Genomic DNA, 27,079 nt, shown 5'->3' on the forward strand with positions numbered 1-27,079 from the left:
GATCACATTGAAAAGATCCGGCTGCATTGAGGCAACAACAGCCATTACTGCTATTCCAATTAATCAAGAACCAGTTACATTAACAAGTCAGTGCCCAATGAAAGCCTTAAAAATTCTTGGATGAGTATTTTTAACAAGAGTAGAATAGCCAGAATTCTACATTCAAACATCTTCTGATCTGCCAAAGCAAAGATTCAGCAATCAGTTTTCCTGAATTGCACAAAAGAGAAGAAAATACATACTGAATATGATGCTCGCATGTACATTCCCCTAGCAATTCTGTTATGGGTTATAAAATAAGGAGGCTGCTTTTAACTCCAACTTGCAAAAAGTTCAGTCAGAGTTCTAATATTACAAGATTTCTCGTAATGGATCAGTAACATGGCTGCTAACTTTCATCTCTTTCATGAAGATGAATGTTGATCTTCCATTTGTCATTCTTTAAGCACAGCCATAACATGTATAAATGACGCTTCCCTTTTCTTTGCTTTCCCACAAGATGAAATTGGAAACTACCTTCAAAACTCTCGGCCCTGATGCCTTCAACCGACGATTGGAAAGGACTGTCTGTTCTCGTTTACCACCTAAGTAGTTCAAAGACTAGATGCATTAATTAGCATCATCCAATAACTAGATGCATTGGGGCCCAAAATCCTGAACAATTACACATTGTGAAAATAATTGTTCTCCCGAGCTCAACCCATTCTACTCCATTTTGTTCTCATCAATCGACCTGTTTTGGAGTGGTGCACCTCTGTCGCCATCCATATCTGTGTTTTCCTTCAAATTGTTCTCTGGTGATAAATCCCCATCCTGACCGTTTTCAAGGACTTCCATTTCTGTAGCTTCCTCTGGTTTGCTTTCAGGAGGCAAGATGCCATTTGCATCATGTGAATTGGCAGGCATATCGGTGCCCATGGGCTGGTGTTGGGATGTTGAATCCCGCTGGCTTTTTTGCTCCTCCCATCCACCCAGGGATGGTGCTACTTGTCCAGAATAAGCTGAAAACTGATCAAATTGATGGCCCATTACCCGTGCCTAGGATCAAGGAAAGACCAGTTGTATAACTTCAGAGATTCAGTAAATAATAAAGGTAACAAAAAATATTACAAGGTATAAGGCCATCCATTAGGCACAGGCACCCATAAGGCATCTAAATTGAGCATAAATTCTATAAATTCTCAATAACCTTGGCCTGTAGCCTGATCTAATATGAATGAAAGTTAGACAAAGCTTGGATTGGCTTCCTCTAAAGAATGGGATTAGCTTCACTCCCACATTTGTATCCATTTATTACTAGAGGCTAATAAGAGTATAGAGAAGTTCTAATCACATCATTCACAAATAGACAAAGATTTGACAATGTTGTATTCATAACCAAAAGAAATCCACGTCAGATTTTATTTTGGTGAATGCCATTAACACATAAAAAACCATGATCAATCCAAACCAAAATCCTACAAAACATTTATATTTTGAAGTTTTCATGCAAGATATGGTTAAAACAATAGTTCTAAATTCAGCTAAAACCAAAATAAGAATGATAGATTCACTTGAAAAAAGTGAAAAATGAAAACAAAAAAAGAAGACAAACGAAACAAACAGATTGGAAAGTAAACAACAAGCATGGAAGATTATAAGATTATACTTATTGACACGTGTTCCCATCAACAACTGATACATTGTACAAAAGCAAGCATTGCCTTGTGCTTTCAGAGTGATGAAGAATAGAAAGGCATTTGAAACCAGACAAATGAAATTCAAAGCCTTCTGATAAAAGGAAGTTCAGACTAAAGAAAGATACAAGACATCAAAAGCAAAATCATATTTCACTTGAGAAGGGAGCTGAGAAGTTTCTCCTAGGATGGATCAACTCCAGGATGCAGGAATGGATTATATTTCATGGGTAAGATGTTTTAATTCACCAGTCAGAGATCCTCGTAGTATAAAATGAAGGAACCAGAAGACTAAAACTCAAACCACCCCCGAGACCTGATTAATACATGAGGCAAGGCCTGCCTTACATTTGGGGCATAAGGAAACCTTATAAGCAACACAATTTTTAAGAACAATCCTCTGTTGTTGAAGCACATGACTATAGGCCTCACTTCAACTCAGAATTTTTAAAGACAAGTGAGAAAACTTTTTGGCATGTGAGGCAAGGCATAAAGCAATAAAACATATCACTATATCAGTATCATAATTTATCCAATTTATTTAAGCATAAAATCAGAAATATAGGAAATGAAAGGGTACCCAGAGGAAAATATAAAGTAGGATCTATGTACTGAGTGTACTGAGTGCATTTTCTACCACATTATGTTTCCTCAACCTCAACAATTCAATCTAAGCTCAATAAACAAATTATCCATTTGAATCTCCAAGAACTTTTTGAAAGCCACAAAGTCAACATGAAACTCATTCAAAATGTCAATTCATCGAAGACTTTTAGTAGCCCGCACATACGTTCAATCACAAGGCAAGTTCAAAGGTTTGAGGCACATAGCTAACAAGAACTGTACACCTAGGGGTAGCCTCAAATTTAGGCCTCAAGGTTGAGCTTCCTTGCATTTACCTTGGACAATGATCCCTCTGAAGCCTTTCAAATTTCTAGCCCAAAATGGAATGTGATTTTCAACATACTGCTACCCACCAAAAAAGCTAAGCTAAACTTAATCTTACTAGCAGGTGAACTTTCAAACAAACTTTGCTCCCAACATGCCCAAATTCCAAACTTATTCAATAACCATGAAGTCAAGAAAGGCATACCTGATACACCTGATGCATTTTGAAATTAACAATGCCACTCATCTCTTCAACACTACTGACAAGCTGGACTAATCCAGGATCTGCAACATGACGATCTGTAAATGATGTGGTTTCATTCAAATTTAGGGCAAGATGGTCTGGTCTTTGAAGCAGAAGTTGAAATGTAGGCTGCAGTTCATAGCATTGTTCAAACAGAAAGCGACGGCAAAACACATAGAGACCAAGTCGAGCACGGGACATGGCAACAACCAGTCTTCTAACATCACGAAGGTGACCCACGAAGCGAGTACGAACAAGAGACAGTAAGATAAAATCATTTTGCTGACCTTGAAACTTATCTACTGTAGTAACCTGTAAAGAAAAAAACAATCAAATAAGTGATCTGTGATTATAGCCATGACACATGCCCTTATTGAAAATAAAGGAATGCACAGGAAATGGTGCCAGCAGATTCTACTGCCCTAGTACTGTACACAAGCTAAATAAAGTCAGAACACCATCAGTGGAACCCAACAAAGCTCATCTTGGCCTTTCTTCAAACTGTGCAGAAGAACCCACCATAAGGTAGTCAAATATTTAATGATGAGCAGAAAGTAATTCAACATGGATGGGTAGGCTAATTCAATCAGGTTTGCAGTTGTGCAAACAAGGAGATCTCATAAGTGGGATTTTCAATTGGCAATTCCAACTACAATTCTGCCATTCATTAAAAAAGCATATGTCGCAAAACCTGAATGAGTGAATAGCCTAAGCCACGAAATTGATGATTACTACAAATTTAAATTTAGAAAGTGTACACCCATCTCAATAATTTACCTTACTGGGAGGACCTATGAAATCATATGGAACGCATCGTCTGTTGATAACATCACGTATCAGCAGTTTCTGGCCATTGTAAGTTGTCAGGATGGATATCTTACTTGCAGGGTACCCTAGTAACCGCATATACATATAGACACTGACAACATATTCAGCCTCTCCCTCATTTTGATAGAACCAAGGAGAAGGGGCAGTTTCACCTTTCCCAAGGTAATCAGGGACATCCACTAACTGATAATCATAGGAGAATCCAGCATTTGCTTTATGGAAAATATCCGCCTCCTTTACATATGGAAGGTCCCCCAGTTCTCTGTACCTCCAATTGTAAAGTTGAGCAATACTTGGCCTGGCTCTACCCTGGGCATTAAGCTCAATATATGGAATACCTAGACGGACAAACCTGGTAAACAGACTTTGATCCATGTGACTATACTTTTGGAAAGCCATATTCTTGACAACAGGAGGCAACTGGTGATGATCACCAATCAATATGCAGCGTTTAAGCCGTGCATACCCATCTTCCTGTCTTTGAAGCAACATTGGAATGAAAGTTTCAATCTCTAATATTTGTGCACTTTCTTCCATCAACAAGTTGTCATACTTGAACCCTAACTGAAGAAAATCTTTTCTCTTCAAAGCAGCATGGGTGCAAGTCATCGCCACAATTTTTGCTTGCTTCGTCATTAGATAATTTGCTCGATCAGCTGTTGACTTGAGCAATTCAAATGCCCTACACTCTTCAAGTTCTTGGAACATGGTTTTAAGATGGCGAAAGCAACCCTTTGCTGCACGCATGTCTTTCTCAAAGGATTCACCCGTGAAAACTGGCTGAGGAGTGTTGGAAAAGAACTCCTTGAAGGGAAAACGATCTTGAACAAATGTTGGTTTGTCCTCATTACCAGAACAAGCAGCAAGGAACTGTTCCCAGTGTGAATAGACATGAAGCAACCAAAAATATCCAGCAGTTTCACAAGTATAACCTACATCCTCAGGAAGCTGGAGAGATCTTGCAAGCCTTTCTACTTCACTAAGTAGTTCCAACCGTCGAACAAGCATAGCATTAACACGTCCTTGACGGCTGAAGTCAAGATCAGTTGCAAGTTCTTGTTCTCCTTGGCCCAGTCGAAGAAGATAGCGAGCGGGCACATCCCTCTGACATAGTAAACATATAAATGCTTCAGGAACTTGATTGTAACTGGAGGAGCATTAAAAGTTTCTTCTTCAATTGTAAAAAAAAACAATATCATATTCAAGTAATTAAACTTCATGCCTCATACCTGCATTATCTTCTCAAAAAGATCATTCAAAGCCTGATTTGAATGAGTGATTATTAATGTTCTCTGAGAAGGGCAATTGTGATAAAGAACATTCAAGATCTGCACAGCAGTGTCAGTCTTTCCTGTACCAGGTGGACCCACAACCATTGTTAAGCCTGGCTGAATACCTGAACTGATTGCTCCAATCTGCATAGCAGAGACATTAAGGTAAATAGTCAAAAAGACAGAGTCAATAGCAATGAACATTTTCCCTCCCATTAAAAAATGTAGCTTTCACAATCTATAAACTGTGGTCCACAAGACATGCTAGACTCACGAGATTTTGGTGGGACATTTGGGTGGGGATTCTAAGCTGAAGGATCTTTTCCCTTTGCCGCTTAGAATTGCAACCCATAATTCTGCTGCAGTAGCTGACCTTTGGGGGAGACAAGGAGGTGGAGGCGGGGGTTGGGAGGCGCACTGTAGAAGATCTTTCCAAGATTGGGAATTGGAGGAGGTTACTCATTTTTTGGAACATATTTCTGCAGTAAAGGTTCAAGAAGGGGAGGATTCCTTAGTTTGGAAGATTGAGAGGAGGGGAAAGCTTAATGTCAAATTGTATTATAGGTCTTTAAGGGCTGAGAATAGCCTTTTATTTTCAGCCAAAGAGATTTGGGGTTTGTATGCCCCTCTTAGAACTCGTTTTTTTGCATGGGAAGCAATTTGGGGAAAAATTTTAATAGTAGACATGTTAATGAAGAGGGGTTGGCCCATGGTCAACAGGTGCAACCTTCGTAAAGACAATGAGGAATCGGTGGACCACATTCTGATTCATTGTGGTAAGACAAAGGAGTTATGGACTTTGTTACTATCTTCTTTTGGTCTAGTGTGGGTATTCCCGGCCTCAGTGAGAAATCTGCTTCTGGAATGGAAAGTTAAGGGACTAGAGAAGAAGAGGAGAGCAGTTTGGAGATTGGCGTCTATTTGTCTTTTTTGGTGTATTTGGGGAGAATGAAACCGAAAAACGTTCCAAGAGGAAGGGATGTCAGATCCTTGCTCGAGAAACCTCTTTTTCCAATCTCTTCTAAAGTGGTCTCAACAATTTTTGGATTTAGACTCTCTTTTTTCTGAATTTTTTGGGTGATTGATATGTTGGCTAGCTTTTTACCTCTCTAGGTTTTTTCTTTCTTTTTATAGCCTTGTTTTGGCTCTCTTTGTATACTGCCTGTATACGTAGGGTGCGCCCCCTGTTTTGGCATCTTATCAATTCAAGTTGTCTTCATCTATCAAAAAAAAAAAAAAAGACATGCTAGCTGGCTAGCTATATTCACACAAACACCAACATCTATGTTGAATAGAAATCAGAAATAGAATTAAAACAGTTTTAACTAAAACATCCCCTTGTTTCCAATGTTTACAAAGAAATTCGTCACAGGACATCTAGTGTTGTGGTACTTCCTTTGCAATAATCGCACAAACTTCCAATTCCATGACACTTTCTTTCAGGCTAAAGTGTTGCCGACTTCCAAGTGAAAGGATATCAAGATCATACAAAAGTAGAAATTTACCACTAATATAAGTATGATTTCATCAATATTTATGCAATATATTTATGATCATGTCAACTGGAAGTTCTTGCTATCAGTTCTTAAAAAGATGAAGTTTGATTTAAAAAAATGGATAGGTTGGATTAAATGGTGCACAACTTTTGCAAAGTTTTATGTGATTGTTAATTACAGCCTTTTTAGTTTGTTCCAAAATCAAAGGGTCAGGCAAGGGGACCTTCTATCTCCCTATGTATTTGTAGTGGCAATGGAGGCCCTTAATTGTCTCCTTAAGAGGACCAGAAAGGGAAGTTACCTCTTGAGAGTAAGGATGAGGGGGAGAAATGGTGAAAGGGAAGAGGTGTCTCATTTGTTGCTTGCTGATGATACTCTCGTTTTTTAGGCTTCCCAAGATTAAATAGTCTAGTTAAGTCGGTGGCTAATGTTGTCTAAAACCATGTTAGGGCTAAAAATGAACTTAGAAAAGATCAAGTTGATTCCAATTGAAAGGGTGAAGAATGTAGTGAAGTTGGCCTTGGAACTAGGGTGTAGAGTAGGAGAGCTTCTGTCTACTTACATGGGCCATTCCTTAAGTGCACCTTTTAGATCAGTAGCAGCCTAGGATGTGATGGAAGAGTGGTTTCACAAAAGGTTGTCAATGTGAAAAAGACAAGATATCCATAAAGGAGAAAGCTTATGTTAAGCAGAAGCACATCATCCAATCAACCCACACACTTGGCTTTGTTTAGCATTCCAAGGAAAGTTAGATTGAGGCTTGAAAAGATTTAAAGAGATTTCTCCTTAGAAGGCGAGGCTCTGGAAAAAAAATTGCACCTCGAAAAGTGGTTGATTGTCTGCACAAAGAATGGTAGGGGAGGATTAGGCATGAGATGTCTTTTTTCACTTAATAAAGTTCTTTTTTGCAAGTGGAGTTCGCAATACGCAAGTAAAAGGGAAGCTTTTTGGAAACAGGTCATAACTAGTGATCGATTCTTTTGGGTGGGAAGCAAGGGAAAAAGATGGAGGGTGACGGTCTTGTGAAGTAAGAGATGGGTATGGGATCATGCTATGGAAAGTTATTAGGAAGGATTGAGATACTTTTTATAGTAGAACTTCCTTTTTGAGAGTAATGGAAGGAGGGCAAAGTTTTGGAAAGCTAAATGGTGTGGATATGAGTCCTTGTTAATATCTTTCTCATCTTTATATGCCTTAGCCAACATCAAAAGAAGCTTGGGTGGCAAATTTATGGGACCGCACAAGAGGGTCATTGAAACTCTTGTTTTTCTAAACATTTGAATGATTGGGAGTTAGACATTGTAAAAGAATTATTTTCCAAGTTTCAAAAAATGTCAATGAATAGTGAGGGGAGGAAAAGGTGGCATGAATGGATTCAAGGAATGATAATTTTTCTGAAAAATCGTTATATGTTATCTTGGAACAAGGGGCTTCGATTCCCTTCTTGATGGGTGTAATTTGGCATCCATAGGTACCATTTAAAGCAAGTTTCTTCATGTTGGAAGCTAGTTGAGGAAAGGTGTTGACCCTAGATAAACTTCAGGAGAGGATAGTTGTTGGCTAATAGATGTTTTTTTTGTAAAATTGAAGAACAATCCGTTGATTACATCCTTCTTTGTTTCATCATGAGGAGCACTCAAATAAGGGTTTGAAAGTTCTTTTAGTTATTTTTTTCGTGTGGGTGAAGTTGTACACTAATCAATTTTGTTGATTTGTTGCATTCTCTCCAAGGGAGGGAGTTTTTTTGTGTTCTCTTTTTTGGTTGTCTTCTGGCGTACATTATATATGTTTTGTGTACTTTGGTACATTGTTCCTTTAGCGATTGTTTATACAATTTTATTATTTGCCAAATAGATGTTTCTTGTGTAAAGAAGATAAGGAAACCAATGACCATCATTTTCTATTTTGTAACAAGGCTAGAATGTTGTGGAATCTAATCTTCTCCCTTTTCTGTCTACATTTTTTTTTTAATAAATGAGCACAAATTATATTAAAGGGCAAAAAGTCATAAAGCATACAAGGAGTATACAACGCAGCCTAACCCAAAAACAAAAAAACAAGCAGCCTCACCAGCCCTTAAGTAGCCGCAAGCCACTCCAAAAAGACTAAAAGCGAAGAGGACTCCTCTCCCATATACACCCTAGCCCAACTCCACAAGTTACAAACAAAAGAATTTTTGAGTTTTTGTATATCTAAAGAACCCCTCCTAAAAGCTAATCTATTTCTTTCCTTCTATACCGTCCAAAAAATACACAACGGGATGGAATACCAGATTTTTTTCCTCTTTCTCCCCACAAAAGGGCCCCTCTAACTAAGTAACACCTCTTTGACTATCTCTGGAAACACCCAATGAACCCCAAACAATGCAAGAACAATTTCCCAGAGAACCCTGACCACTATACAGTGTAAAAGAATGTGATTTACATTTTCCTCTTCACAGCCACACAAAAAACAGCAATTAGGAAACTGTCACCCTCATTTTTTAAGTCTATCCAAGGTGAGAATCTTCCCCCACGTAACCTCCCAAGCAAAAAAATCAGCTTTAATTGGGACCTTGTCCACCCAAATGTATTTATTCGGGAAGGCGAGGGCATTGGGAGGACCCAACAGGCTGTAAGCATCCCTAACCCCAAAAGTGCCTTGACCCCCACCTTTCCATAGCACTGGGTCCTCTTCTTGGGAGATCTTGAAGTCCCTCAGCATATTAAACATAGCTCCTATTAGATCCAGCTCCCAATCATTAGAATCTCTAGCAAATCTGAGATTCCAACCCCTTTGACCAAGGGTAGAGTCCCACACATCGTTAACCATTGCATTCCTATGGACCACCAAGGCAAATAACTAAGGGAAATTTCGGGACAGCGTCGCGTTACCACACCAATGATCAGTCCAGAACTTGACCTTAGTCCCCTTACCCACCTTAAACATCATGTTATCCCAGCACCAATCTGCCTCCTTCAAAATCTCCTTCCACACTCCCACTCCAAACGCCCTGCGAGCTTCATTAGTCCGCCAACCAAAGCCCTCTTGGCCATACTTCACCCCGATCACTTTCTTCCAAAGAATATCCTTTTCAAAGGCAAACCTCCAGATCCACTTACCCAACAAGGCCTTGTTAAGGAGATCAATCTTCCGTATACCTAGACCCCCTTTCTCCTTTTGAGTACACACCACCTCCCTTTTCTGTCTACATTGGGTTTCACATACCACCATGAGGGGGAACTTGCTTGGGTGGAATGGAGCTTCTAGGGGTAAAAAAAAGGTAGAAGGCGTGGAGGGCTGCCCCTTTTATGCCTAATGTGGACTTTATGGAGGAAAAGGAATGGGAGAGCGCTCAACGATGTCGAACGGGCCGAACAAGCTATCAAATATTCTTTTTTGTATAATTTTGTGAATTGGGCTAGGGTGTATATAGAGGGTTACACTTTGTCTTAGGTTGACTTTATAGATTGGTTGTTTGTTAAGCAAGGGATTGGCTCTTTTGTCTTTTGACTGCCCCTTTTTTTGGGCGTTTAGTGCATACGTCGTGTATACTGTTTTCGCCATATCTAGGCATTTCTAATACATGCATTTATTTACCTATAAAAAAAAAAAAAAACAATTTTATTATTTGCCTATCAAAAAATATATATTTGTGCAATATATCATCACCCATTTGCAACTGTTTCTACATATAATAGACAATCAAGTACAATCTAATCAAAATGTTTAAACCACAATATCATCCAGCAACCTTATTCAGTAATATTGAAAACAAAAAAAGAATAAAAAAAAAAATTCCCTCTGGTAACACACTGAAAAGTTCTTTCTTTAGTTCCTTACATTGTAAAAGACTAATTTAACACACAAGAGGACTAATGATTTAGGTCCTATTCTTCAAAGAAATCCCAATACAGTACCTGTGGGTTCGATCATACAGAGGACAGACCTGAAGAAAGTGACCAGAGTCCAGAACAACTTCTTTTAAACCTTATAAGTAAATAACCAATCAGACTTTAGATAAGGAATAATTAGCAGATTGTCTTAACAGAAATTATAACGCACTTATCTTCAAATATAATTTTTTTCTCATGTTTGATAGGTTTTTATGTTTAGTCTTTTTGAGGAGTTAGCAGGAGTTTATCATGATTGAGAAGATAGCACTTTTTGGTCAGTTTAGCTGTCTCTCATAAGGAGCTGGTTTGTATTTCTAGGCCCTAATTTGACTGTCATGGTGGTTTCCAGTTTACTATCTGAGTTGTTCTGGTGTAGCAGCCATGGGGTTGCTTCACACCCTCTTTCCCTCTCCAACTTCAATAAACTCTACTATTTACTAGAAGCAAAGCCAAAACAAGAACAGTCAGATACCTACAATAAAATAAAATAAAAGTGTGATTTTAATTCATTTAAAAGAAACCATAGCATGGCATTTTTATTTTTTTCCTCTCCCTCTTTTGGTAAGAACAAAAAAATTTTATGAATTCTAATCATTTTTATTTTTTTTTTGATAGGAAACGACAAAGGGATGTATTGATAAAAAGGAAGTACAAGAGAAGGATGAGGAATCCTCCCACCAAAGAAAAACAAAACTACAAGGAATCAAATACAAGAAAATACAAAGTAAAAACAAGCAAACTCTAACTCTAGTGCAGAATTTTTGTACCTCTAATCATATAGAGGGTACAAAAATACAATGTGCAGAATATTCACTTTAGAAAACAAGAATACTGTATGGGAATTATGGTATTATACAGAATGAGGAAATTCCTAATAAATGACTAAAGTTTAACAAGATTCAAAATAGAAACTGCAGATGCTAACCCAAATAGTTGAAGGCATCACTGATTTGAGTAGATTAAAATTTAAAGCTAATTCCAACCAACTACAAGAAATGTGCAAGGAAAGACACCAAAAAATAACAAAACACAAATATACACGGAAAATAAAATCCCTTCAAAATATATGAAGCAAATATCATGGATAAAAGAGTAGTCTTGCACCTGTGTGGGCGTAAATCTGACAGAGTTCTGTTTGGGCTGATCTTGAGGATAAGGACCTGGGTCAGGAGGAATATATGCCTCAACAATTAGCTTTTCTCGCTCAGAACCATCATCTGCCTTACTGACATCATTCATTGAAGCTGTAGAGGACTTCTTATTCCCTGGAAGAGCATGGATGTTTCCTTTCAGCATTCTGGGGAGCCTAATTCGAAAAGGGGGCCTTGGATGCAAATTTTCAGTACCATCTGAATTTATGAATTGAACCTAAAGAAATACAGTAAAAAGGTATAAGATTACCATTTACAGTTCATGAAACTGTGGAAGATATAAACAAATATAAGTAATTTTACAAAATAAAGATGTCAAAATAATATCAACCTGATAATCTGAAAAACACTCTCTCAGATGGTCCACATCAAGAAAAGTATCTTTGAAATCCACTGTCTCAAGAAGATCGGGCATATTAGTCCACTGAGCTGCAGAAGGATTGCCATAACCGAGAAATATGTTGTGCAACCAATCAGGAACAATACAAGTTTCATTCATAAGATCTCTTATAGATTCCAAAATGGCTTTGAAATTGTTTTCCTTGGGTTTCCTCCTCATCAATATATTGAATGTCCCATACACGTCTTCTGCATCTTTCTCTGCAATATCACTGACATCCATGTGATATTGTGCTGTATCTAAAGCAACAGTCACAGTTCTCAGTTCACCTTTTGGAGGCTTCCATTCATCCCGTTTAATTCTCCCAGAGAAATCATTCATAAGAGTTCCTTCCTCATCACGGATCTCAATAACTTCACATCCACGTACAAATTGAAGACCAAGCCTTTGGGGCACACTAGCCTTTGCAGCTTCTTCCGCACTTAATGGTTCAAAGGAAGGACGAATGGAGAGTAAAAACAAAACATCATGCTCTTTAAGGGCATTCCATTCTGATCTTATTCGTGCTTTATAACTGGAAATACTGAAAGTAACTTCTGCAGTCACAGATGATGGCTTGACTTCTCCAATGTTTGGTTGCTTAACTTCAGTAATTTTAAATTCTCTAATTGGCACAGCCATCCTTGACCAACCACGAAAAGCGGTTTCTCCTTCATGATTGATGTAGGCAAGGAGATGGGGTACAGCCTCCTGAATATCTTCACGAATCTCATATGTTGATTCAAGGCGGAAGAGATTGAAATTTCTCAGAAGATAATCGTGAAGCGTTAGAAATTGTAGATTAAGTTTTGGGAGAGCCAGACACCCTTCCCCAGAGTAGTTGATACTTGGTACAAGGCTTTCATCCCACATGATCTGCTCATTCGGATAGAGTGGAAGAGCATTTATAGCTTCTTTTTGAGACTGTTGCTTCTCGAAAAAGGATACCATGACTTCAATAAGAAAATCAACCCTTTCTGACCAGGGATCTTCCCTTGACACCAATTTTAGCTGAAAGAAGGGAAAAGTGTCAACCAAGAGAATTTAAATATGCTGAGTTCATATGTTACAACTATAAATTCACATACATGAACATAAGAACAAAGGGACAGAAGGAGGCAGAGATGAGAAGGTGGGGGGAGGAAGAAAAGCAAAAGGAAAAATTAAAAAACAAATCATGATAGCCAGCAATTTCACAGAAGATTTTGTGACACAATTCATAACTAGACCTTTCTTTTATAAGCAAATAATGCAAATATATTTATTAAAAAAAAAAAAGGCCAAAAGATAACGCAGCAAAGTACATAGGACATATACAAATAGCACCTAAAAGAACATTGAATAAGAGAGAACACAAAAAACATCTCCCTCCCCTTTGCAAAAACCCAACCAATCTATAAAATTGAATAAAGGCATAGAACCTACATCTATGTACATCTTCACCCATGAATAAACATTTCTAAGAAAAGAGTTCTTCAAATCCTAATCTCTTGTTGAGGGCCGGTGAGTGCTTGTCCCTTTTGTTTCCTGTTTTTAGGCGACGCTTGTATACTCCTTGTATGCTCTGAGTCGCCTTTCAAGCACCCTTTATCTAATTTATCCTTGGGTGTTTATCTATCAAAAATAAAATAAAATCCTAATCTAAATGCTCCTCATTAGAAAATGACCTTTGATTCCTTTCTATCCATACAGTCCAAAAGATGCACAAAGGAGCTGCTCTCTAAATCTTGCGTCTTTTACCCACAAAGGGACCATGCCACCCTCAAAGAGTCTCTTTAATAGTAGCATCTTGCACCTAATAAATACCACAAAGAGCAAATAACAACAGCCAAAGGACCTTGGCCTTGACACAGTGGAGGAGGATGTGATCTTTGGATTCTTACTCGTCATTATAAAGAAAACATTTATTGACCAAAGACCACCCTCTTTTCTGAAGCTGGTCTATTGTCAAAACCTTTCCCAAACTAGCCTCTCATGTAAAAAAAAAAAATGTTACTTTAGAAGGCACTAGAGAGTTCCAAATTACATTCATTGGAAGGGAAATCGATCCCTTGGTTCCAATGTGATATATAAATACTTAACTGAGAACTTGTTGTTTCTGAAGTTCATCCACACCACCTTGTCTTCCCCCACGCTATCAACCATCTCTCCTTGTAACCTTGAAAATAAATCTTCTACATTATCCAATTCTCAATCATTTAAAGATCTAGAAAAATAAGGATTCCAATGACCTCTCTCCCCTGTCTAAACCCATAGATCCACAACCCATGCATCTTTGAAACAACTAAGGCATATAAAGAAGGAAATGAAACATACAAAGATTTATCCCTACACCATTTATCCTTCCAAAACTTCACTCTCCACCCATAGGCCACCACAAATGAAAAACTATAGTAGAAGCTATTCCACTCTTTACTAATAGATTTCCAAAGCCTAACCCCATACCCAACTCTCACTTCACAAGACCATCCTCCTTCCTCTTCCTCCCCCATATTTTCCATTAATGACTTGATTCCAAAAAGCTTCTCTTTTAGTTGGATATCGCCAATTCCATTTACACAAAAGCGCCTTGTTCAACAAAGAAAGGCGTCTAACCCCTAACTGCGCACCCTCCCCCTCTTTTTTTTCCTTCTTTTTACTCTTCTCCATGGACACTATCAACCACTTCACAAGATGCATCTTTTTCTCCAATGCACCACCTCCCTAAAGGAAATCCTTTTGAATTTTCTCTAGCCTCAATTTGACTTTCCTTGGAATACTATTAAAGATAAATATATATATATATAGGAAGTACTTTTGATCAACTTAAGCCTCCCCCATTTAGAGATGTATTGCTTTTTCCACATTGAGTCTTTTACAAAACCTTTCTTCCACCCCATTCTAGATTGCCATTGATCTAAAGGGAGCACCCAGAGACAAACCTAGGTAAGTAGATGGAAGTTTGCCTTCTTTACACCCTAACTCCAAGACCAACTCCTCACCATGATCTACTCTACCAATTGGAATCGGCTCACACTTATCCCGATTAATTTTCAACCACAATAAAGCTTCAAACCACATGAGCAACCACATTAAATGAACCATTTGATCTTAGGAAGCCTCACAAAAAACAAGAATTTCATCTGTAAACAACAAATGGGACACCTCTTCCCCTCTACCACCTGTCTTCCTCACCCTAACTCTCGTAAGATAACCACCCCCCTTAGCTCTCTTAAGGAGACATCTAAGGTCCTCCATTATAACAACAAATAAATAGGGAGACAAAGGGTTCCCTTGTCTCAAACCTCTAGAGCTTTGGAAGAAACCCTAAGGGGTGCTATTAACAATCATTGAAAACCTTGCAAAGGATAGCACCTTTTATTCCATCCTACCCATTTCCAACCAAAATTCATCTTTTCAAGAACTGAGATCAAGAAATTCTAATTAACAGGTCATACGCCTTTTCAATGCCTAACTTACACAGACTCCACATGCATTGCTCTTCAGCATAGAATCTATGGTCTCATTTGCTATTAGTACCGCATTTAGAGTTTGTCTACCCTCTACAAAAGTATTCTATAACTTGGAGATCACACTGCTAAATTAAAAAAAAAAAAAACATTGGAGATTCTCTAAGCACATTTTTAAGGAAGTCCTACCCACTATCAATTATCAAACAAACATCTTATCTTCTCAAAGTGCAAAAACTGGGGTATGAATAACCCAATGCCCTTCCAAGAAAGAGTCCCAATATTAGAACTTAGACCACCACTTAAATCCCAAAATCAAATTCTTGGAACCAACCAATAACATAGATGACAAAAGAGTAAACTAGATTCTGGTGACTCATACACCCTTCCTAGTATGTCAATCACCAAACAAAACCATGCACTCCGGACAAAGTTGTCCATACACCACTTGCAAGAAAACTACATTGTGTACCTACTTACCATTGTGCTTTTACAAGTTGTTTAGTCTTTCGATAATGGAACATATTGAGCGACTGGACAAGGTTTATATATGTTTAGGTACGAGAATACAAGCATGAGAGTACACGCCCCCTATATTTTTTAATAACATGGATACCATGCCCATAATTAGTTTAAGAGAGAAGAGAATCAATTCTTGAAAGAGTAATCATTCAGCAATAGAATACATTTGCAATAGTTACACACTGCACATAAATGAGGACCTCAGAATGAAATAATCAAGAAAAAAATGCTAGAAAATACAAGCATAGCAAGGTTAATAAAAATCAATTTTGAATCATAGCTAAAAAACACCTATATTAATGAACAATAAAGGATCTATTACAGCAAAACAGAAGGATCTGATTCCAAACTGTTAGCACTTTAAATCAAACCAGTCAATCAGTCAGTTTACAGACCTTACAGCAGACCAAGTCTTTTAACTCTTCAGGAGAAAGTACAGACAACCTCTTTGAGAGATCAGCACGCCTGTGAATTCCACCAATATTGGCCAGTGCAAGTTCTCGCAACTACAAGGACCAATGAGAAATGGCTATTGAGACACAAATTAAAATGAAAATATATATATATATATATATATATATTAATCAAGGAGCAGCTCTTTTCAAGTGAATATCTTTGTAAATAACTCCTAATAATGAACATACCTTGGGAATCTTCTTAAACGCAAGTAACTGGAAAGACTGGAGACGATCATAATGAGACTGAAGCACCTCATCATCATTCAGTTGTGTTCCTACATGATCATTAATCTCAAAACCTTCATAGAACTGAAGCAAGTCAACCAATTGTGCAAAGAGTTTCCCCTTTTCATGAGTATAAAGAGCACTCAAATGGCATTTGGCAACCACAGCCACATCCGATACAATAGGTCTCAGATATCTGTATGAAAATGAGAAAAAGGAATAAAAAACCAAAAGAAACCTGAATATTAAGAGAGAGAAGGGAGAAGAAGGACAGTAAGCATCCCTTGATCATTGCATACAGGAAACATCCCATTTTTTGTTAGTATGAAAGCATTTAATAACTTGTGGCAACAACTAAATCAATCAAATCACAAATGAATCCTCAGGAATGTTTACCATTTCCAAAAGGAAGGGAGAAAAGGGACAGCAACCATCCCTTCACAATTTCAGGTGATTCATCTAAAATTTGTCTTATGCATGCATCTTTGTTTTCACAAAATATATTTCTAATGGAAATTTTTTCGGCTAACTGGATGGACACAATAAATTTTCCCCAAACCTCATGACAATGCGCAAACAGTGTTAAAGAGATCCTTTATGTATCATATCACGTATCACATGCTTTTTCACATATTGAGAAATATATAGATAAAGACCATAAGCATAGAAATGTGAAATGCATGTCTATTGCAAAAAGTAGTTAAAAGATAATGACATTCATCAATATCATTCTCTAACAGGCTCACATAGTATCAATATCAATTTTAATTGAAGAAACAAAGAAAAAGAACCAAAATAACAACTCTTGGCTCAAGCAGCAAGGGATTGCAGTGGGAAGGTGGAAGCCCCATGTTATGTATCAAAAAAGATTACATATCAAATAAGACAGAAAATAAAATAAAATAAAATAAATCACATTTTAATGGTCTAATCTCAAACAAACATCAAATTCTTTCAGACTTTTGTCTAATAGATGCTGCTCAGGGATAGAAACACATGGTGAAAAATGAAATTGGATAAGCAGTTTCATGGAGAAAGAAACTAGAAATTTTGAAAGATGGAAAAGGAACCCCTACAAAATTTCAATTTCAATAGAAAGAAACTAAAGAGTTCATGTCAACTGAGGTGATCAGAAGTTGGGAGTGTGTTGGTGAAGTGGAGCTGTTGATGCAAGGGGGCATCAGAAAGTCTAGCAGTTTTCTGGGAGCAGAATTTTGGAGATGTTGGAGATGGAAACAGAGGCTTTCTTTTGGAGATGTTGGAGACGGAAACAGGGGTTTTCTCTCTACATGAAGGTTCAGAAACTGTGAAGATGGTGTTTGTTGGGTTTTTTTTCAGGTGTTTATGACCAGGATTCTGAAAGAAAGTTCTATCTCTTTTAAGAGTTAAAGAGCTATTAGAAGGCTGTGGGATGACCATCGTGCATTGGAGGGCACTTTAATAAGAAGCACGTTCCCCCATGACCACAATAATGGTGGCACCCTGTCTTCAAAATAACTTCATTGAGGATTGCAATTTGATTGATCTCCCACTTGGTTGGCAGGGTATTTACCTAGAATGGTGGCCAAGATGGTCAAGTTCTGTCTCGTCTTGATCGTTTGCTTCTTTCTTTAGATTTGGAAGATCAGTTTCCAATGTGAGTCAGGGCATTCTGCCAAGGCTCATTACCCTATCCTCTTGATGCTGGAGGCTTGAGAGAAGGAAAAGGTCCCTTCAGATTTGAGAACATACAGCTTAAGGAGGAAGGGTTCAAGGAGTTAGTTGCTGATTGGTAGTGTAGCTATGACCTAGGGAGTCTGCCATATACCATGATGGGTGCCACCACTCATGTCATAATGTGTGACTAATGATTTTAAAAGGCTAAAGGCAGTCTTGAGGAGTTTTGCCAAAATGAGACAAGATGTAAGCCTCAAAGCAGAATGAGGTCTCAACTAATAAAATTATCAAAAAATCAAAACAAAAAAATAATCATAAAGTCAAAAGAAAATTGAATAATAAAAAAGGCATAAACTTTATAATGATAAAATTAATTATTGTCATTATTTATAGTTTCTAATTTAGTTCATGTTTCTCTTTTATAAAATTTAGTTCTCATGGTTTCATCAAATAAATTTTCAACATTACTGTCTAGTAGGATCCTCTAAGGTCCCCATTAGTGTCAATATTCACCCATTATTTTTCACCCACCAATTGCAATGGTAATTTTTCTTATCTATCTATCAATGATAAGATAATAATTATTTATGAGATTAGACAAGGGTATATAGGAAATCAATTAAGCCCTTGTTTCATTAAAGGTTTCAGCAAGTTGAGAATACAGAATTCATGAAATGTATATCAAAAGCCCACAAAAGTATAGATGATAGAACCCGTTAAAATTCATTGAATATCAAGGTTTAAACCTTTAATAAAAATGTCTAATAAAACCCCACAAAAGGTTTAGGCCTCAACAACCTTGAGGCTATAGCCTTGAAGTTGTAAGCCTCGACAAGGTGAGGCTTAAGCCTCAATTACCCTAACTAAGGCTATAGCCTCAAGCCTAATTCATAGAGCATGACCTCAAGGCTAATTTGTAGAGCCTCGCCTCAAGGCGTAAGCCTCGATAGTCTTTTAAAACACTCATGACCCTTGTCGTGATGTGTGACACATGCCACAACTTGTCCATGACTTGTGCGATAGCCCATGTCATAATTTGTGCCATGACTCGTGCCATAGCCTATACCATGATATCATGTCGCAGCTCATGCCATGATGCATGCTTTGCAAGCAAACCTGGAGAGAGTGGCCTGGAAGCTCTTAAAAAGGATATGATGCAATGAACAAGGAAGTATTTGGTAATATTGCTACCCACAACGTTGGTGCTTTGGACTCCATAAGAACATGAGACGCAAAAGAAAGAAAGGGTGGATTATCTCTTCATAAGCAGGAAACCAGAAATTCAAGAATCCAAAAACACAACAGGCCGGCTGTGATGGAAGAAACATCTTGGAGACAAAAATCTCATGCCCTTTATCTGAGGGAAGTAAGTAGAAACACCCGATTTTTTTAGAGGGAGGTCCATGCTCCATAGAAAATTCAACTTCATGGGCCAAATGAGGATTGAGGGCTCTTGGTGTTCTGATGAGGCCAAGTTGAAGAAGGTAACTGTTTATATCTTCAAGTGGCTTTCTTTTGAGCCAAGGAAGAGGATTGGAATTGAGAGGGGGGTTCAAGTTGCTGGGGGGAGAGGACAGCAGTGGTTTGGAAAAGCCATTCTGTAAAGATAAAGTTTGAAGGCACTTGATGAGTTCATTGGGGACAAAGCTCCATGCACAGATGGATTTACCCAAGCTATTTGACAAAACTGTTGGGGTGTTGTTCAGACATATTCCGGATTTTTTGCATGAGTTCTACTCTCATGGTACTTCTAAGAGGAGTTTGAACACAACATTCCTGGTGCTGATCACTAAGAAAGGTGGTAGGAAACAATTAAATATTTTAGATTTATCAGTTTGTTGACAGTTTGTTCAAGCTATTGGCAAAGATTCTGGAATATAAGCTCAAAAAAGTTGTACACAATGTGACTTCTGAGTACCAAAAAGCTTTTTGAAGGGTACGCAAATTATGCGAACCATACTCCTTGGCAATGGGCAATTTGCCTGAAAAGTCAAAAGTTTGAGGTCCAGTGTGATTTCTACCTTGGACATTGACAAGGCCTATGATTATTAGTTTAGCATTTCCTGTTTTCAGTTTTAGAGTTAATGGCCTTTAGTCAAAATGGGTAAATTGGATAAGATTTAATGTATTCATTTCCTGGTAAAAAGGATATTGTACAGAGGCAAAAAGCCAATTCCTGACATGAATTTAAGATCACAAATTGTATAACAAAGCAACATAGCACCTATTATTTCTACTTCTACTACAAATTTGAAAACTAAGCATCTGGGCTACACAATGTTATAGGAAAGAAAAGAAAAGGGAAAAAAGGAAAAAGACAAGGTGTTACCGTTTTTTTCATACTATAGGCTTATATCCAATTAAAACCAAACTTACCATCCATGCCAATGGATTTGACTGAAATTAAATAAAAATAGAATTTGCCAACTAGAAAAGCTAGAATAGAAGATCAAAATTTGGGCACACAATTATACCTTCTTGTCGGCAATTGGCTCAGCAAATCAATAAGAAATTCCATAAATCTCTCACAGTACAGAATGCAGGCATCATTAACTTTTTCAAAACCATTAGCATCAACAAGTTCATTATCTTCATCATCACCATGGCTATAGGAAAAAACCTTGGAATCTAATACCTGGTAACATAAGAAAACATGATGGAACAACTTTTTGAAATCTAGTGTACTTAAGATAATAGCCCAAACAACTCCCTTTTAGTTTAGCAAGAAAGGTACCTCCAGAAACTCTTCAATGATGTTTCTCAAAAACTTTGCTTCAAGCATAGTTGAGGGGTCAAAAGGCTCTCCTCGTTTCATGACCTCTTTAGCCTCTCTTTTAATCATCCTTTTCCATTTCTTGATCAAATCTGTATTAAGACAAAGCTCCATCTACAAATAAGACAAGCAAATCATACACCATTCAAAAGAAAATGTCTAAAAATAATTTCTTCTACTTTGAAGGCAGAGAAAAAAAAAAACAAGCATAAAGACCCTACCTGAAACCGACCATATGACAGACTAAGCCAGGACTGCAAACTTGCTAAGCTCAGGACAGTCTCACTCACAATCTCATCTTCCAAACTCTGTTACAAAAAGTTTTCAATTTAAAAATGAAATAATGAACTAACAAAAAAGAAGATCTCACGTACTTCGCCAAAATTAGCTGACCATCAGGAAGAACAAAATAAAATAAAAATTGTTGAGAAAGTCAAATTCATCTACATGTAACACAGATTTTGTGGATCATATTTAGAAAGTCAAATGTTTTCTGTTCTTATCATAAGCTGATTTTGTGGATTTTGTTTGTCTCCTAACTGTATCATTCACTATTTCTTTTACTTAGTTAACTTTCCTTTTAGATATCAGTTGCATATTATTGTAGTTTTGTTTTCTAGTAACCTACCTCAGATGCTGCAGTCTATATATATTGTAAAACTATGTTTCTCAATGAATACAAAGAAAGTCAATTCGAATCTATTGATATCAAAGCCCTTTAGGATTATTGGGTAAGTCTTTCTTTACCTAATTTATTAGCCTTCATTGTCAACAATTTTGATTTGCAAGCTCGTATGAGATCTTGTTTTTCCAATTGGGAATCCGTATGAGGGAAGATCTCAACTATAGACTTGTTGATGATGAGGGGGTGGACAATGGTTAATAGTTGTAATCTATGTAAATCAAGTGAAGAGTTTGTTGACCACTTTTTGATTCACCATGCAAGGGTATGGGAGCTATGATCGTTTCTTTTATCAATCTTTGGTCAAAGATGGGTGATTCTAGCTACCATGAAGAATATGCTTCTCAAGTAGACGTTTAAGGGCCATTTTGGAATCTGTTTTCAAAAACCGTTCTAAAAAATGATTTCTTAGAACAGTTTTTAAAAATTATTCTTTGACATTTAGTTGAACAAATGTATGTTTGGAAACCTGAAATATTTTTAACTCGTTTTTTATGTTTTTAAATATGCTTTAAAAATAACTTTATATGCAGTACTTTATTTTTAATCATTCTCCATATTTGTATAATTATTTTTTAAAACAATCATCAAAAACAAGTAAAAACAACCGAAAACAATTAATAATGTTCTCTGAAAACACCTTATTTTATGTTTTTAAGAATAGAAAATTGTTTTTTATCTTCTAGTTGTCGAACACGTTTTCCTATTTGTTTTGCCTTAGGTGCCTTGTATACATCATGTTTACTTTTGCACGCCCTTTGTAAGGCGCTTGTAATACAACCATTTTCACCTATCAAAAAAACATTTGAATATAATCATCAAATTTTATATGGATGGACCTAGCAATCAAATAATTGATATAGACAAAACATACAATAAATATGTGATACTAATAACTAAATACATCCACTAAACCTCTTTCACCATACCTGAAAGGCATTAATCATGAAAAGCAAGTAATTGGTCTTCTCTGCTATCCTTAAGCTCCTTCCCTAACAACCCACAAGATAGGAAATTTAGTAATATACCACTTCCGCTTCAAATATTAAATAAGCACCAAACCATTTCATCAGGCAATATGGTTGGAATAGTAACAAGATTTTTCTCCCTTTTTGTAGAGAAGGTGTATAGAAAAAACAAACAAACAAAGGAATAAAACCCCAAAAGTCTAAATAAATAAATAAAAAGAAAAAAAAAAAAAAAAGGAAAGATCAAGCCCTCATCAAATCACAATCGATCATAAAAGCTTTTAGGAAAAACTCTTTCTACAACTAGTTGGATAACTCCTCTCTAAATGAATTTTTCTCTCATAAGAAAGCAAAAATGATATATGAACCGCCTATCAAAAAGTGCACCAAGGTACAAGGGTTGCATACAAGGGCACCAAAAGGCAAAATCAAAACAAAGAAACTCCTGTCTAAAAATTCTTCTATTGCACTCCCTTTAAATGTATCAATATAGACAAAAGGGCCATGTCTTATTTTCATCACATTTCAATGCACTTTTCAAAACCTCTACCATACCATCATACAAGAAGCTCTCTAGCCATCCTAAGAAATTGAAAAAAATATCCTACATTTCCCATAGGGGATATAAGAGCAAGAAATATCGATAAATAGAGAGAGAGATGGAGAAAGAGAGACAAACAGCGTGAATACGTATATTATGCAAGTGTTCCATCATTTATGGAGCTTTGTCACTTTATATGCAAAAAATAAATAAATAAATAAGTCCCATATAATATTGCAGACCATTGAACACACCCAGGACATCTATTTTAGTGGCAAAAAAGGAAAAGTTCAATTGATGATCTTCTTCACATGATTTTTTTTTTTTTTTAAAGAATCTTCTTCATATGATTTATAGACTCGATTTTGTGACATTATACATAATTCAATTATTTATTCCAAATAAGAATAAGATATTGTGCATTTTAGATCAATGAGACATGTGAAATTCAAATGTGATAACCTATCACAGAGAGCCGCACTATACAAGGGAAGTGAGTTATTTTCATTTCATTTCTGTTACATACCAAACAAGGGGAAGTGAGTTATTTTCATTTCATCTCAATTCTATCATGTCAAACAAGATGAAGGAAATGAAATTTGATCTCTTTCACTTCAATTCCAGTTAATTACATTTTTTTTCATTCAGAATTTAATACCAAACACAGGTCGGGGTCACTTAAGATTTACTTATTGCTCTCCATGGAAAGCTATCACCCAAGAGTATTCTAGGTTTGTACAATAAGGTCAAGAATTGCTCTTTAGAGTATCATTGATGAAGAAATTGTCCCTTTGAGGATCTATGTTTTCAGCTATTTAAGGAACTCAAAATTATTTAGGAATTTAAATGATACATCATACATCCTTCTTTCCACATGCAATGTTTACTGGTCTGAGCCTTAGTGCTTTCAGAGAAAATTTTCACCTTGCAAAACTCATATAGGATTGCACCATTAACAGTAAATAGAAGTCCGTAAATGATGGTGTAGTGGCAATCTTATAAATGATTACAGATTTAAACCAAAAGTTGCATGACTATATATAAGATTAAGGCTATCTAGAGTTAATCTTAAAATTAGCAAATCAAAATGGAAATTCTAGAGGGCATAGGAATGTGAAGATGGCTACACTAATCATAGAAAAATACTGGTGTGACAACAAATTTGAAAAGTCTATTTTGAGTGCATCTATGATAAAAGCATAAATCGATTGGTATAACAACAAGATAAGTACATTAAGGAGCCAGAATTACCAGTTTACAAAAGAAAAGCATCATGACAATGTTTTTTCCCCATTTGAACTTGAATCTGGAATCTCCCACAAACCCCCCCAACCCTTCACCGCTTCAGCCAAGCCTCAAGGGGATCATGACAAGGTGCTTTGCTTGATTAAGTTTCATTAAGTAGTCAGGTGACACAACTTAGGCACAAAAAAAAAAACAAGAAGAAAAAAAAAACCAACAAGGAAAAGCCAAATTCACAAATGGGTCAATTCTCTGAATGATTTAACCTAACAAGAGCACTAATGTTGCTGTGTTTTAATACAACATTAATGTCTTTCGCACTACTGTTACCAGGGAAATTCTGTTTTAGTTGTAAAGTACACATCAACAGAAGACTTCCTATTAGTTAGTGTTACACTGCACTGTCACTCAGTTTTGGCAATTATTTGCAGCAATGTAGTAATTCCAGTACTGTTGAAACAAAAGAAGAAACTGTTTCCTCTAACTAATAAGTAAACCAAAGAAACAGGAGACAAACCTGCTCCTTGAGCCGAAGAACCTTCTCAATGAACGCCTTGAACACATCCTTCCTATCATAAAAGCAAACCCAAGCAGCTACATTCTCTCGAAACTGCAAATTAAAGGGAAGCAATTCATAAATTGCATATTTCTAGTTTCTCAAAAACCAAGCAGAGCATAATTAAACCAACATAAGAAAAGTACCCACAATATTCCACTTCTAGTTTTTCATTTTTCATATTCCATATTCTCAGTAAGTACCTAAGAAAAAACCTAATGCTCTAATCGTTATTTCCTATTTCTTCCCCTCTGTTTTCTCCCTAACAAAAATAACCTAAAAGAACTACTTCCCTCTTATAGCAACATTTTTCATTTTCCATCACCGTCAGAGCAAATATTCCAATATCTTTACTTCCCCGTATTCCTTTCTCCACATTTTCTCAGAAACCAAACAATGACACGTCCCAACCAAAAATTAAAAACAAAACAAAAAAAAAAAAGCCTTAAAAGATTGCTGGTTTTGTTTGTTTGAAAGAACCAAGCATATAAATTCACAACCTCCATCTTATCATGTTTTCCTACCTTTCGTAGCAACTAAACAGACCTAAAAATTTCGAAACCAGAGCAAAGTCCGTACCTTCTCGTTCACCATGAGTATCATAGACATCACATGCTCAAACGACACCGTTTCAGGATCAAAATTAGGCCACAAATAATTCTCCAGATACTGACTCACTTCCAAAATCATAACCCTCTGCAATGGCACTGTTTTGCGTCCGCCTAAGACCACCAGCTCCGTCTCGTAAATCTCCTTCACCAGATTAGGGTCGAACGGCTTTATGGGCTTCGAGCCGTCGCCGGCTTTGGACCAGTTGGCTTCTGCTATCTTGGTGAGTCTATCACGCTGGATTTCGAGAAGAGTGATGGAGTTGGGGAGAGCTGAGCCAGTTTTGGGGTCCGTGACTTGGGTGGTTGAGTCAACTGGGTACTCGGCGACTCTGTGGCGCTTGAAGTCGTAAGCGCCGGTTCCGTACACCTTCGTCATTGCGAGGTAACAATTAGGGTTAGGGTTTTATGAGGAAGACAAAGAGGTCATGGAACAAGGTGAATTTGGAGAATTAAGTTTAGAATTGGGCACTTAGGGTTTTACAGAAACTCTCATAAACCCTAAAAAATTGCAGGGACCAAGTAGCGTGAGAGCAAGGCGGTGAAGCTTACCGCTCCAGTATTTTGTGGAAGCAGCAAAATCCAACATGTAATTAAAAAATTAATAATAATAATAATAATAATAATAATAATATTAATAAAATATTTTTTTAATGGATCCTCCAAATCTCTTTTAATATATCCACATTTTTTGGCCTTTTTTTAAATAAACTTCATGAGTTATTACTTGGTTTTTAAAATAAATAAATAAATTTATAAGTGAAATACCCAAAATACCATCGCTTTCAATAATAAAAGAAATTTTTAATGTATCCACCAAATCTCTTTAAATATATCCTTTTTTCTTTTCTTAAAATAAACTTTATAAGTGAGTTTAAAAAATACATATTTATAAGTGAAATACCCAAAATACCATCTTTTTACCTAAAATCTTAATCCTATTTTTTTTCTTTTCCTTCATTTCTCTACCTAGACCTTTTTTCATTTTAAAGTGAAAAAAAAAAAAAAAAAACCAACGAGACACAAAATTGAAAAGGAACATGAAGTGAAGGTAAATGAAGGAAAAAAAAATTGAAAACAAGAAGAAATAGGGTTAGGGTTTTGGATGGTGAGTTAGTAGATATTGAAGAAAATGATTATTTGGGTATTTTCATATGTAAAGTTTATTTAAAATAACAAAAATAGGTGGATATGTTAAGAAATTTGATTGATCCAATTGAAGATTGACTTTAACACCACTTTTCATGACTTATATGAAATTAGTTAAATGATGTAATTTTGGGTTCATTATTTTTACGACTTTAAGAAGTGTATTAGGGGCGGCTCACTAGCTAAGTGACTAGTACACATGTTATGGGTTGAATGAGGGAGCTTATAGGCTAACATCATGAATGTATAAATCGACACACACCAGGATAATGTGTTTTGTATGTCATGATCAAGGTGATAATAGTTTAATGGGCATAACAATCTCGTTGCCCTACAACTCATAATGTGCTCAACTTTGCACCGTCTAAGTTAAGAATTGACTTTGACACTATCAATTATGATTCGTCGATATTGTGCAAATATTATTTATTTTGGATCCACC

General features: G+C 36.6%; 1 protein-coding gene across 1 annotated transcript; it reads right to left on the bottom strand.

Annotated features, from left to right (window-relative positions):
• Positions 1-2: 2 nt before the first annotated feature.
• Positions 3-26,067, bottom strand: LOC100243162 (uncharacterized). The gene is made up of 14 exons (XM_002265441.5): positions 25,460-26,067; positions 24,842-24,934; positions 22,503-22,565; positions 21,113-21,199; positions 20,853-21,005; positions 20,593-20,753; positions 16,424-16,658; positions 16,175-16,285; positions 11,761-12,819; positions 11,383-11,646; positions 4,866-5,051; positions 3,586-4,740; positions 2,770-3,120; positions 3-1,038 (listed from the first exon to the last, which is right to left on the bottom strand). Exons 1-14 carry the CDS (start codon positions 25,865-25,867, stop codon positions 706-708), a joined length of 4,659 nt encoding a protein of 1,552 aa, XP_002265477.1. The 5' UTR covers positions 25,868-26,067; the 3' UTR covers positions 3-705.
• Positions 26,068-27,079: the final 1,012 nt, after the last annotated feature.

Source organism: Vitis vinifera, chromosome 13 (assembly GCF_030704535.1).
Source record: "Vitis vinifera cultivar Pinot Noir 40024 chromosome 13, ASM3070453v1".
NCBI lineage: Eukaryota > Viridiplantae > Streptophyta > Magnoliopsida > Vitales > Vitaceae > Vitis > Vitis vinifera.